General features: G+C 42.3%; 1 protein-coding gene across 1 annotated transcript in view; it reads left to right on the forward strand.

Moving 5' to 3' along the window:
- TTC1 (tetratricopeptide repeat domain 1) overlaps positions 1-7,611 on the forward strand; it is a 29,558-nt gene extending 21,947 nt beyond the window's left edge. Inside the window, exons 6-7 of the mRNA XM_030212688.1 lie at positions 1,102-1,156; positions 7,352-7,611. Of these exons, the coding sequence (XP_030068548.1) occupies positions 1,102-1,156; positions 7,352-7,488 (192 nt within the window). The 3' untranslated portion in view covers positions 7,489-7,611. The remainder of the gene's footprint in view (positions 1-1,101; positions 1,157-7,351) is intronic.
- Positions 7,612-14,671: the final 7,060 nt, after the last annotated feature.

Here is a 14,671-nt window from a genome sequence, read left to right on the forward strand (position 1 = left end):
AACCAGTTTTTAATCCACAATAGAATACTACCACCTATCCCATGACTCTCCAATTTTCTCTGGAGTCTTTTGAGGTACTTTGTCAAATGACATTTGAAAATCCAGATACACAATATCGACCAGCTCACCTTTAGCCACATATTTGTTCACCCCTTCAAAGAAATGTAATAGATTGGTGAGGCAAGGTTTCCCTTCACTAAATCTATGTTGGCTTTGTCTCATTAATCCATGCTTTTGAATATGCTCTGTAATTTTGTTCTTTATAATAGTCTCTACCATTTTGCCCGGCACCAACGTCAGGCTCACTGGTCTATAATTTCCCGAATCACCTCTGGAACCTTTTTAAAAAATAGTCGTTACATTGGCCACCTTCCAATCTTCGGTACGACACTCGATTTAAAGATAAATTACATATTACTAACAGTAGTTCAGCAACTTCATTTTTCATCCTAGAGTACCAATGCCAAAATAATCAAACAAGTACTACTCAAAGGATTGCCTAAGTAGCCACATTTTCAGGGCTTTTTTAAACTTTAAAAGTTTTTGTTCTGTGCTTGTTTTACTCTCGTTAGAATGCCATTGAAAAAAGCAAAACAATTAGTTTCTCCTACAGGTCTCCAATGTTTTTTCTTCTACCTGCTGTGGCCTGATACAGTGTTTTTTCATTTGCATTATGTTGGTGTGTTGAGTGAGAACCCAATGCAATTCATGTAATACACTCAGATTGACGTCTGTGTTTCTGAAGTTAGGAATAAATAGCCCATCTGTAGAAATGACTAAAATTAACCGTTGCTGAAATACTTTGGGAAACCTTTGTGACTGAGAGAACAGGCTGCAGCTATTTCACCTTTGGACTTACGACAGTAATACTACATGAGAAAACTTCAAAAATGCAATGCATAGATATTTTTTGTTTATAGCTTCTAGCAGAACTGTTGGGATTAAAAATGGTTTTTATCTGAGTCCTGGGATGCAGCAGGATACAAAGAATATATGAAAAAGTGAAGCAATAGAACTACTTAGATTCAAGTAAAATAACCATATATATTTGGGAATGATTTGCTTTCATGAATTTTCTTTGTGTCCTTCCATATTTTGTAGCGATTGCCCAGACAGATTGAAGAGAGGAATGAAAGACTAAAGGAAGAAATGTTAGGTAAGTAAAAGCTACAGAGAATGTGCTATGCAATGAATACTGTAGGATAAAAACACGTCTGGGTTGATGTACATGGAATAGGTATCTCCATGCATACTGACCTGCCGGGACAGAGCTGTGTGGACCATCTGTGGCAGGATGTTTACATGACTGGGATGTATGAAGGCAGAGTTGCTGGAGGGATGCAGAGAAAGTGATGTAGTGATGGATCCAGTAGATAAGGCCCAGATGTATGTCAGGAGGAGCTGAAGATTGCAGAATGTCTCGTGGAAACATAAATAATAATGGTTCTGTGCATGTTGTCTGCTATGGACAGGGCAGCTTTTGAGTGAAGTGGGGGAAAAGTTTATTTGGACAGTTTATAAAGTAACAATATACATATGTAAAATTGCACACAGTAGTGTGAATATGCATACTTTTCCTACAGGGGACAGAGTCTAGGCAGTGTCAGTGTGTTGATTAGATAAATATGCTAATATACACATGGACAGTTACACCTACTTTCAGGCCAGTGTAATGTCTACACCTTCAGTTTAGACATGATTGCTGCAGCATTTGTGGTAGTATTTTATGGCACCTGTGTAGCTTTATAAATACAAAACTACCCTCATACCTATTGGTCTTGCCTGCAAGCAGCTCCCATACACCGCAGCTTGCTAAGCCATTGACTGGGGTTTGTTTTCTGGCTGTAGTAAGCCTTTCTGTGGGAGCGTGCTGGGATTTTCGTGTTTTATTGTACAGAGTTAGGTTGCATAACTGTTTCAGAAAATATTTAAAGCTTGGTGTTCCAGTTGATGCTTGGCTGTGCCCCAGAGAATACCATCCTGGCAACCATGGATGTTGAATCCCTTTACAGCAACATCCCCTATGAGGGTGAAATGCTGGTCATCAGGAACCTTGTCCTGGATCCTTCTACTGTTGGATCTGGCCGAGAAATTCTGCCACTTGGTCCTCACACACAACTATTTCAGATTTGAAAGAGGACTTGTACCTGCAAATCGGTGGCACTGCCATGGTACCCACATGACTCCAAAATATGCCAACATTTTCACTGCTGTCTAGAACACCTCTTCTTCAACTCCTGCACCCAGGCACCTCTATTTAAGATAGCATTGACGACATCTTCATCTAGACCCATAGAGTTGAAACCCTTATATTCCATCAGGAATTTAACAAACTCCATCCTACCATCAGTCTGAGCCTGGAACAGTCCACACAGCAGGTTCACTTTCTGGATACCACCATGCAATTACTTGAGGGACACACAAGAACTGCGTTATACCAGAAACCCACTAACACACACATCTACAAGCTTCCAGCTTCCACCCATCATGTACTACTAGTTCCATTGTATACAGCCAAGCCTTATACTACTATTCAGAATAGTGCTTGAGTTTTGAGCATCAGTTGGGGGGGGGGGGGAGGCTTAATTCCATCACTCTAGGCTTGAATAGTAATGTATTCATGGCACACTACAGGTGTGAATGGACTTAACTATGCTGAGATCATCCTTCTTTGTTCTCTCTCATCCATCACAACTATGCAGCCATTATCTCTCCCTTTGCACACTCTGCCCTGCATTTACAATCATTTATTTTTGTGTTCCTCTCCCTCCCCCATAGGTTTTCCTATATACCAGTTGTTTCCAACCTTTTTTCATGTAAAGGGCTGCAAAGTAGACAGGAGAAAGCTCCAGGGTCCACCAAAGGTTTTTAGGCTTACACATGTCATTTTTACTTTGGCTTATTAACAGTTGCAAAACTCATAAATGAGACTCCTGAATAACACACTTAAGAGATATCATTACATGTGCACAGAGGATCTGTGAGGGACGGGAAGGGATTGGAGAACTGAACAGCTAGTAAAGTACGAGTTTAAATGTACACTTTCCACCCATGAAGTTCCATTAAAGTTCATGAAATCTGATGAGGTTCACAATCACTAATAACGTTGCCAGCTCAATAGGTCATAATTGGACCTTTTGCCTAACTGGGAATGGAGGGGATTCAACTTGATGCCATCATACCAAAGTGTTTGATTTTAGCTGCATGTATGATGTGCCTTTGCATGGCTTGTAAAATCTGAGCCAAATGGGTGCTAACATTTATTCCTGCTCCTGACAACACTCACATTCCACACAAACTCCTCGCCGGAACATTCTTGCTCTACTAGTACACGCCTACAGCGCTGCATGTACTTTTAGGCACGACTGCAAATCATTCTACACACAGAAAAAGGTTTTTAAAATTGCCTCTTATATGGCTAATGGCAGAAAAATTAGCACACCTAAAGGATGCAGCACTGTTGGGGAAACGGGTAGAGAAAAGGCACTGCGAATCTCCATGACAAAAAGGCATGTAGTAGAGACTGGCTGAATTCCAGTTTTAGTGCCAAAACTGGCACTCCACCCTTCCCTGGGGGCCTACCTTTCAAATCCTCATGGTGTAGTGTTACCTCGGGGTAAGAATGATCCCCCAGTTGCTTCTGTCCACGCTGGCTCCAGTCTCAAAATGACTGCCACTACCTCCAGCAGCAGTCTCTTGAGGCTGCCATGGAAAGTCACAGCAGCCATTATGAATGCAGAGTCGGCATGGAGAGGAGTGATGAGGCCAATAGGGTGTGAAAAGTAGTCTCCGCGTTTTGGGGAGGGGGGAGGGCCTGTTTTTGTTTCAGGGGAGGAGGGAGTGAAAGGGGGGCCTGCCTGTTCCAGGTGGGGAGGGCATGCTAGTACCACTTTTTTTTTTTTTCTGTTTTGGCTTTACCTGTATCCATGCAGCAAATTTTGGCTGCAGATAAAAACAATTTCGGCAGAGTGCAGCTAGCATTGAAGCATTCTGTGTCCATACTTTACTCCTATACATTTGTATCTGTTCCTGAGCAGGTATGTTTATTTTTATTCAAGACAAGTAAGAACAGTCATATTACAGGTAAATTGCCTGTGAAAATGTCATTTTTATAATATATCCCAGCCAACCTATCCCCTCCAGATAACAGCTCTAGCAAATCAAGGGCCCTATTCTTAAGACCCTCAGCTAAATTATGCAAAACCAGATTTAAATATAAACACTTTTTAATTAACAATCCAAAGCCAACCCCTCCCCCCCCTTTCCACCTTACCCCTTGTCAATTACTAGGCCATCAGCATTTTGAACATAACAAGATCTAAAAGTTTAACAAATGGCTCCGGGTAGTCAGGGTCCCAAGCAGGTATAAATATAGACAGTTGCATTTTAGTTGTGATTGTGCAGGTTTTGTGAAACTATTTTACAAAGAAACACAATAGCCTCAGAATAGGCACCTTTTTGAACCTCCAATCCAGATGACCTGTTTTAAACTTACCCTCTGTATGTCTGATAAGGCTGGTGCATAGCATAATAATGCAGCTATTGTATTTGTGGCTCTGAACAGGATAGGCTTCACTGTGCATCTTTCACAGCACAATTTGCTGCTTTGTAACCAGCGCTGCACCCTTTGCTTCAGTTGTGAATAGTTCTGTTTGGTTTGTTTCTTAAGTAAGTTTGCTTACTACTACTACTTATCATTTCTATAGCGCTACTGGACATATGCAGCGCTTTACATTTGAACATGGAGATACAGTCCCTGCTCGACAGAGCTTACAATCTAATTAGGACAGACAGGACAGGTAAGGGATAAGGGTTAGGACAGACAGGACATATAAGGGATAAGAGACAGTTGAAGTGAGGATGATAAGGTGAGGGTTCTGAACGGGCGAGTGGGGGTTAGGAGTTAAAAGCAGCATCAAAAAGGTGGGTATTTAGCTTAGATTTGAAAATGGCCAGAGATGAGGCTTGACATACCGGCTCAGGAAGTCTATTCCAGGCATATGGTGCGGCAAGATAAAAGAAACAGAGTCTGGAGTTAGCGGTGGAGGAGAAGGGTGCAGATAAGAGAGATTTACCCAGTGAACGAAGTTCCCGGGGAGGAATGTAAGGAGAGATGAGTGTGGAGAGGTACTGAGGAGCTGCAGAGTGAATGCACTTATACGTCAATAAGAGGAATTTGAACTGCATGCGGAAACGGATAGGAAGCCAGTGAAGTGACTTGAGGAGAGGGCTAATATGAGCATAACGACACTGGCAGAATATTAGTCGTGTAGCAGAATTTTGAACAGATTGAAGAGGAGAGAGATGGCTAAGTGGGAGACCTGTGAGAAGCATGTCGCAGTAGTCTAAGCGGGAGGTGATGAAGAGTGTGGATGAGGGTTCTGGTTGTGTACTCAGAAAGGAAAGGGCCTTCTTGACTAGCCATTTGACAAGGCCTCTTTTTTTCATCCTCCGATTTAGGTGAATAGATCACTTAATATTTAGAGGACAGCTTCTAAAACGACCCGCCCAGGTACAAAATCCCATGGGTACTTTTGCACTTGTGGATTTTGTACACATTTTCAAAGGGAAAGTTTGCATAGGTATAACTGCCCAATAGCCTTTGCATCTGCATTTTGTTCATTTTGGCCTGGGTAACGGCACATGTCCACTGGATTTTCAAGCGTGTAAATGCTGTTTTCTAATCTTGCCCAAAACCCATACCTAGGAATAGCTCCCCTGAACACTGCAGGTCTTTCTCACTGGATTAAGGTTTTCTAACAGTTTTCACCTGGCTTTCAGAAAATTCTCGTATGTTTTGTATTTCTATTTTTTTTCCCTTCATTAAACTACCCAGTGATGATAAAGACGAAGCTCTGACAATGTCTTTGGAGCACTAAAAAGTTTGGTTACCACTGCACTTTGTCTCTAACCAATAGAGATGGGACATCATAAATAAATGTTGGTGTACAGTATAACAGATGTAAGCTCAGATGTCTGTTTTCCAGCCTAAAACTGTGCACTTGACCTAGACTCCTAGAGTTACCTGAAGTTTCACTTTAAACTTTGACACCTAAGTCTTAATACTGAAGCTTTATTTAAATTTACATCCGCTGCTTGTCCTTCTACACTTTAGATTTGTACAGTAGGCCCCTACTTTGAGCACTTACCTAACTAGCCCCGCCCTCTTTTAGGTGCTTAGCAGGGGCTTTGTTTTCATTTAAGACAGGTTAAAAGAACTTCAAGAAAACTAACTGCAAAAAGTGTACCCAACCATTTATCATTCATTACCCTGGTTATCAGTTTTTCATTGCATTCCACCTCAGAACTGATTTGTCAGTGCAAGCTACTTAGGGCAAGATAATGTAACAGTAGTAAATCAAGCTGATGTGCATCATGGAAATTAGCTTTATAGCGTTCAAATTGCTGCTTCCCATAAAACCAAATAGATATTTTTTCAGAAAAAATAATTGGAGTGGAGGAAGAGCAGCATGATGAGAAGCAGGGAAGCTATGTTCAAATCCCACTGCAGCTCCTTATGATCTTGGGCATGTCATTTAACCCTCCATTGTCTCTGGTCCAGTCTTACATTGTGAGCCTTCTGAAGACAGGAAAATACTTAGTGTTCCTGACTGTAACTCACCTTGAACTACTACTGAAAATGATGTGAGCTAAATCCAGAGGGCCTTCCCTCCATTGAAGTAGAAATTTTACTAGTTCCTTGGCATTATTAATTGAAGTCAGATAGGCCTACCACATATGAATTTGTGTGCCAGAATAGTGCGACAAGATTAAACTTGTGGCAGGGATATATAAACACAGTGAAGTAATCTTATCAATTTGGACCATTTACAAAGAGAATTTCAATGCTTTTTTGTTAAAGCAGCCTCAAAGAATTTCAAAGAAGATGAGAAAAAGATTCACTCTTTAAACATGAAATCCACGCCAAAAAGTAGAATTTTAAGGTCATAAAATACTAAGCTTAATCCAGGTGAGTTTTTTTTTTTTGTATGCCGTATAAAGACATCAAGCTCTTGAAATGAGTTTGGTATCTTGTAAGAAGGGTGCTGAAAAAAAAAACATTATGAAGTAGGGCAATATATTATTTTTTTTTTAGCTGTGGTCCTGCCTGTTCAAGACAAGTGAACATCAAATCTATTTGCCAAGTCCTTCTAAATGTGCCATTCAAACAGAACATGGGTCCTGTTAAATAAATCCCAAGGTTATTTAATGATCATTTTCAGACACTTAACAATCTCTGGTTGTAACTTGAATCTTGAAAGGCAGAATGGGATAGTGAACCTGGGCTTTACAGGGCAAATCTCGGACTTAAGGTAATTTGGTTGCATCTTTCTGGTTTGTTCTTCTCCAGGTAAACTGAAAGATCTTGGGAACCTGGTGCTCCGACCATTTGGATTGTCTACAGCAAACTTTCAGATCAATAAGGATTCCACAAGTGGTTCATATTCTGTCAATTTTGTGCAAAACCCCAACAATAACAACAGATAACAGGAGCTTGACTGAATTATAGTAGTGGAAAGAATTTGCAGTAACATTGCCTGCAGCACATAGAAAGCAAATTTTGTAGATGTTAAACCTGTGTAGGTATTTATGGCCAGAAAAAAAAAAAAAGACTGGTGATTACTTTTCATGCTGTCTTGAAACTGTACTATGGAGGAATGCTAGGACCTTCTGATGACTGGACCTGCCTTTGTGGTGATTGGAGGCTTTTTCATTTGTATGGTTTACGCTTATTCCTTGCCTCCTCGTGCTGCCATAACCAAGAAATGGGATAGAAAGGTTATGTTTGTTCATCAGCAGAGGAAGATGTTTCATTTATGATTGAGTTGGAATAAAATATTTAATGTCAAATGCAACAAGTGTTATGAGATCAGCAAAGCCACAGGATGAGAAGTGTTACATTTGTATTATCCTTGCACTAGATGTGATTAACTGCATGTATTTTATGCAATGATACTCTTAAACAAAAACCAAAAGTTCTGATGGCCTTTTCAGTACTTGTTCTTTGTAATAAAAGCTTTTTCTTGGTATGCATTGTGGTTTACCATAAAAGCCAGAAAAATGGCAGTGTTCTAAGATGTGTAAGAACCTAAATTACTGTAAACTAGTTCTTGCTAGTCTTGTGCCAATGGGCAGAGGCCCCTGGTTTGAGCAGACTGTTTTCTGCACATCTGCTTGGCTGGCAATGTTGCATTCACTGCTGTTTGATAAGGAGGAGGAGTCATAGGGTTATGTTTACTAAGGTGCCTGTAAATTTAAGGCAGGCTGATACTTTGGCCTGGATTCCTGCCGAAATTTCTGGTGTGGAGAGGTAGATCTTGGAGTCAACAGCATAAAGGTGATACGAAAAACCGTGGGATGAGATCAGAGCACCAAAGGAAGAAGTATAGATGGAGAAAAGAAGAGGTCCCAAGACAGAGCCCTGAGCTACACCAACTGATAGTGGGATAGAAGTGGAAGAGGATCCACCAAAGTACACATTAAAAGCTTCTACTTAGACCTGAGGTTCTTTAATTAGAGGCCCTTCTCTTCCTCAAATACCCTTGTAAATGTATTATTAAATATGCTTTCTTTGAACCTATTCAACTTTCTATTTTCATAAACTTCAAGAAAATGACATATGTGCTGCCAACTGAACTCACTGTATAGCTTTAACTGGATAATGTACATTTAGAGTGCTATTCTGTTTAGCCTTTTGTCTTATGGTCAGTTTATTGATCTCTTCCTATAATTTTCCTCCCCCCAAATTGTGGACTGGATACTAGATCACTTTCTTACCAATTATTTCATGTTCATGCACTTGGTTTTTCATGCCTTAGTGTAGCATATGTTGTGTTCAACAAAATGTTGGTTAACACTGGATCTGAGAGCGACCTCTGTGGAGCCCCACATGTACTAGGAAAGGTGATACAGAAAAAAAATGAATAAACTCAATATTCGTACCAGGTTGACACATAGACATTAATACCTGTTATGCACATTTGGTTTTCCAACCTCGTTGCACCTAATAGCAGTTTGTTTTTTAGTTTACCATTTTCTTTTCCCCTCCTTTTCTACCCACATATACAAGGAAGAGTTAGTTCAATGAAATTCCTTAATTTGTGTATTGTTTTCCTTTAGCAACTTATATCCACCTTACTAGGCCTGTTGTAGCTTTTTAGCCAGTGGTATTTGAAGTTCTGCCAGTGACCATGTAGAATTCCCGTTTCTGTTTCTACCTTGGCTTTTGAGGAGGGCAAGATAGATAGGAGGCTTTGTTTTATAGCTTATCTTGATGTCAGTATTGCGTTTAGGGGGTCTTCTAAAAGCATCTAGACACACAAATGGCAACTCACATAGCAATGTTAGAAAGTCGCACTTTCCCAGACATGGAGATTTAAAGTGGGGAATGTAAGTGTGTGGTATGGGTATGCCTGAAAAATAGACATGTCCTTTCCATTTTAACTCTCAATTTTTTTTTTAATTCACCTTGGCTTTTGCATCTGCCCCAGGGCATGCACACGTGCCAGTTCCCAGTTGGGGATCTGGGGCCTCATGCATAGGGCAGGTGCAAAAGCTGATACGCCCCACATAAGTACATAAGTAGTGCCATACTGGGAAAGACCAAAGGTCCATCTAGCCCAGCATCCTGTCACCGACAGTGGCCAATCCAGGTCAAGGGCACCTGGCACGCTCCCCAAACGTAAAAACATTCCAGACAAGTTATACCTAAAAATGCGGAATTTTTCCAAGTCCATTTAATAGCGGTCTATGGACTTGTCCTTTAGGAATCTATCTAACCCCTTTTTAAACTCCGTCAAGCTAACTGCCCGTACCACGTTCTCCGGCAACGAATTCCAGAGTCTAATTACACGTTGGGTGAAGAAAAATTTTCTCCGATTCGTTTTAAATTTACCACACTGTAGCTTCAACTCATGCCCTCTAGTCCTAGTATTTTTGGATAGCGTGAACAGTCGCTTCACATCCACCCGATCCATTCCACTCATTATTTTATACACTTCTATCATATCTCCCCTCAGCCGTCTCTTCTCCAAGCTGAAAAGCCCTAGCCTTCTCAGCCTCTCTTCATAGGAAAGTCGTCCCATCCCCACTATCATTTTCGTCGCCCTTCGCTGTACCTTTTCCAATTCTACTATATCTTTTTTGAGATACGGAGACCAGTACTGAACACAATACTCCAGGTGCGGTCGCACCATGGAGCGATACAACGGCATTATAACATCCGCACACCTGGACTCCATACCCTTCCTAATAACACCCAACATTCTATTCGCTTTCCTAGCCGCAGCAGCACACTGAGCAGAAGGTTTCAGCGTATCATCGACGACGACACCCAGATCCCTTTCTTGATCCGTAACTCCTAACGCGGAACCTTGCAAGACGTAGCTATAATTCGGGTTCCTCTTACCCACATGCATCACTTTGCACTTGTCAACATTGAACTTCATCTGCCACTTGCACGCCCATTCTCCCAGTCTCGCAAGGTCCTCCTGTAATCGTTCACATTCCTCCTGCGACTTGACGACCCTGAATAATTTTGTGTCATCGGCGAATTTAATTACCTCACTAGTTATTCCCATCTCTAGGTCATTTATAAATACATTAAAAGCAACGGACCCAGCACAGACCCCTGCGGGACCCCACTAACTACCCTCCTCCACTGAGAATACTGGCCACGCAATCCTACTCTCTGCTTCCTATCTTTCAACCAGTTCTTAATCCATAATAATACCCTACCTCCGATTCCATGACTCTGCAATTTCTTCAGGAGTCTTTCGTGCGGCACTTTGTCAAACGCCTTCTGAAAATCCAGATATACAATATCAACCGGCTCCCCATTGTCCACATGTTTGCTTACCCCCTCAAAAAAATGCATTAGATTGGTGAGGCAAGACTTCCCTTCACTAAATCCGTGCTGACTTTGTCTCATCAGTCCAAGCTTTTATTGGATTCCCCTGGGGGGGGGGGGGGGGCAGAGGTCATCCTCCAGTAACTCCTGTCTGTTGGATGCCTGGATCAAAATGGCACTTTTGACCTCCTTAGCAGAAGGGTCAAGCTGCCAATTAAGGAGCATCTAAGAATCACTCCTACCTCCCACTAGACAACAGGGACATCCTCATGAGAGCTGGGAAGGGGGTCTAGCGTTAACTTGCTTCACCCTTTTCACAACTGGTGGGCCTGCTGTCTAGTTGCTGCAGCCAGGCGTCCACAATGTTCCTGGCTGCAGCAAAACTAAATTTGAGCACATCAGATACTTTTAAAATCACTGCTCCCATTAGATGTGCTGGCAAATATGTCCTTGTATATGTTTTAACAAGAGGCTCTTCAGTTGGCAGAGCTTTTTACAAGAGGAACTGAGCATGGCCTGACCTGGCTGTCCAATGCAAGGTGTGACTTTTACAGTCCCTAAGGTCTTTTAGCTTCATCAAAGTGTTTTTTTTTAATTATTATTTATCCTTCAGTAGAGCTGGAAAAATCATAGAAGCCAGATACTGAAGACAAAAAAATAACATAAGAAAATAGAACAAAGTAAAAAGCAAAAAAAAAAAAATCCCTGTCTCCAAAATTAACAGGTGCCTAGATTGTCAATATAGGGCCCAGAGTATTGACAATGTGTGTATTGCTCAAGGGAAAATACATGCAAGTGTAAAATAAATTTCCCACAGTAGTATTAAAATAAGTCTTCAGTTTATTGCAGAATATCTTAGTCCTACTTTCTTCAGAATGACGGCAGAAAAAGACCTGCACGGTCCATCTAGTCTGCCTACGATAAACTCATATGTGTATACCTTACCTTGATTTGTACCTGTCTTTTTCAGGGCACAGACCGTATAAGTCTGTCCAGCAGTATTTCCCGCCTCCCATCACCGGCTCCGGCACAGACCCCGTATAAGTCTGCCCTCCCCCATCCTAGCCTCTCAACCACCAACCCCTCTTCCCCCCGCCACCCAATTTCAGCTAAGCTGTGGATCCATTCCTTCTGCACAGGATTCCTTTATGCCTGTCCCACGCATGTTTGAATTCCGTTACCGTTTTCATCTCCACCACCTCCCGCGGGAGGGCATTCCAAGCGTTCACCACCCTCTCTGTGAACAAATACTTCCTGACATCTTTCCTGAGTCTGCCCCCCTTCAATCTCATTTCATGTCCTCTCGTTCTACCGCCTTCCCATCTCCGGAAAAGATTTGTTTGCGGATTAATACCTTTCAAATATTTGAACGTCTGTATCATATCACCCCTGTTCCTCCTTTCCTCCAGAGTATACATGTTCAGGTCAGCAAGTCTCTCTTCATACGTCTTGGAACACAACTCCCATACCATCCTCGTAGCTTTTCTTTGCACCGCTTCCATTTTTTTAACATCCTTCGCAAGGTACGGCCTCCAAAACTGAACACAATACTCCAGGTGGGGCCTCACCAACGTCTTATACAGGGGCATTAAAACCTCCTTTCTTCTGCTGGTCACACCTCTCTCTATACAGCCTAGCAACCTTCTCGCTACGGCCACCGCCTTGTCGCACTGTTTCATCGCCTTCAGGTCCTCAGATACTATCACCCCAAGATCCCTCTCCCCGTCGGTGTCTATCAGGCTCTCCCCACCTAACACATACGCCTCCCTTGGATTTCTACTCCCTAAGTGCATCACTTTGCATTTCTTCGCATTGAATTTTAATTGCCAAACGTTAGACCATTTTTCCAGCTTCTTCAGATCTTTTTTCATGTTTTCCACTCCCTCCGGGGTGTCCACTCTGTTGCAAATCTTGGTGTCATCTGCAAAAAGGCAAACTTTACCTTGTAACCCTTCGGCAATGTCACTCACAAATATATTGAACAGAATGGGCCCCAACACCGATCCCTGAGGCACTCCACTACTCACCTTTCCCTCCTCCGAGCGAACTCCATTCACTACCACCCTCTGGCGTCTGCCCGTCAACCAGTTCCTAATCCAGTTCACCACTTCGGGTCCTATCTTCAGCCCTTCTAGTTTATTCAAGAGCCTCCTGTGGGGAACCGTGTCAAAAGCCTTGCTGAAATCTAAGTAGATGACGTCCATAGCACGTCCTTGATTTAATTCTCCTGTCACCCAGTCAAAGAATTCAATGAGATTCGTTTGGCACGATTTCCCTTTGGTGAAACCATGTTGTCTCGGATCTTGCAACTTATTGGCTTCCAGGAAATTCACTATCCTTTCCTTCAGCGTGGCTTCCATTACTTTTCCAATAACCGAAGTGAGGCTTACCGGCCTGTAGTTTCCAGCTTCTTCCCTATCCCCACTTTTGTGAAGAGGGACCACCTCCGCCGTTCTCCAATCCCTCGGAACCTCTCCCGTCTCCAAGGATTTATTAAACAAGTCTTTAAGAGGACCCGCCAGAACCTCTCTGAGCTCCCTCAGTATTCTGGGGTGGATCCCGTCCGGCCCCATGGCTTTGTCCACCTTTAGCTTTCCAAGTTGTTGATACACACTCTCTTCCGTGAACGGCGCTCTATCCACCTCATTTTCAGGTGTACTTTTGCCAGTCCCTCTCGGTCCTTCCCCAGGGTTTTCTTCAGTGAAAACAGAACAAAAGTATCTATTTAGCAAATTGGCTTTTTCTTCATTGTTTTCTACATAGCGTTTTGTTGTATCTTTTAGTCTCACAATTCCCTTTATAGACTTTCTCCTTTCACTAATATACCTGAAGAAGTTTTTGTCTCCTCTCCTTACATTTCTAGCCATTTGTTCTTCCGCTTGCGCCTTCGCCAGACGTACCTCTCTCTTGGCTTCTTTCAGTTTCATCCGGTATTCCTCCCCGTGTTCCTCCTCTTGAGATTTTCTATATTTCTGGAACGCTAACTCTTTAATCTTTATTTTCTCAGCCACTTGCTTTGAGAACCATATCGGTTTCCTTTTTCTCTTGCTTTTATTTACTCTCCTTACATAAAGGTCTGTGGCCCTGTTTATTACTTCTTTTAGCCTGGACCACTGTCCTTCCACTTCTCGTATGTCCTCCCAGCCCATCAGCTCCTTCCTCAGGTATTCTCCCATTTTGTTAAAGTCAGCTCGCTTGAAATCCAGGACTTTGAGTTTAGAGTGGCCGCCATCCACATGAGCCGTTACATCAAAACAAACCGTTTGATGGTCACTGTTTCCCAGGTGCAGTTTGTTTTGATGTAACGGCTCATGTGGATGGCGGCCACTCTAAACTCAAAGTCCTGGATTTCAAGCGAGCTGACTTTAACAAAATGGGAGAATACCTGAGGAAGGAGCTGATGGGCTGGGAGGACTTATGAGAAGTGGAAGGACAGTGGTCCAGGCTAAAAGAAGTAATAAACAGGGCCACAGACCTTTATGTAAGGAGAGTAAATAAAAGCAAGAGAAAAAGGAAACCGATATGGTTCTCAAAGCAAGTGGCTGAGAAAATAAAGATTAAAGAGTTAGCGTTCCAGAAATATAGAAAATCTCAAGAGGAACACGGGGAGGAATACCGGATGAAACTGAAAGAAGCCAAGAGAGAGGTACGTCTGGCGAGGTACATCAGATATTGGCTTTGGCCAGGTACATCAGATATTGGCTATCTTTTGCGTTTGTATGGTTTCCCCTTATGAGCAAGAACCAAGGCCACAAATATTGCTCTCGTGTGTACTTGTAAGTTGACCAATTCTCCCTCACCTTCCCTAAAAGGAAAAACTCC

This window comes from Microcaecilia unicolor, chromosome 8 (assembly GCF_901765095.1).
Source record: "Microcaecilia unicolor chromosome 8, aMicUni1.1, whole genome shotgun sequence".
NCBI lineage: Eukaryota > Metazoa > Chordata > Amphibia > Gymnophiona > Siphonopidae > Microcaecilia > Microcaecilia unicolor.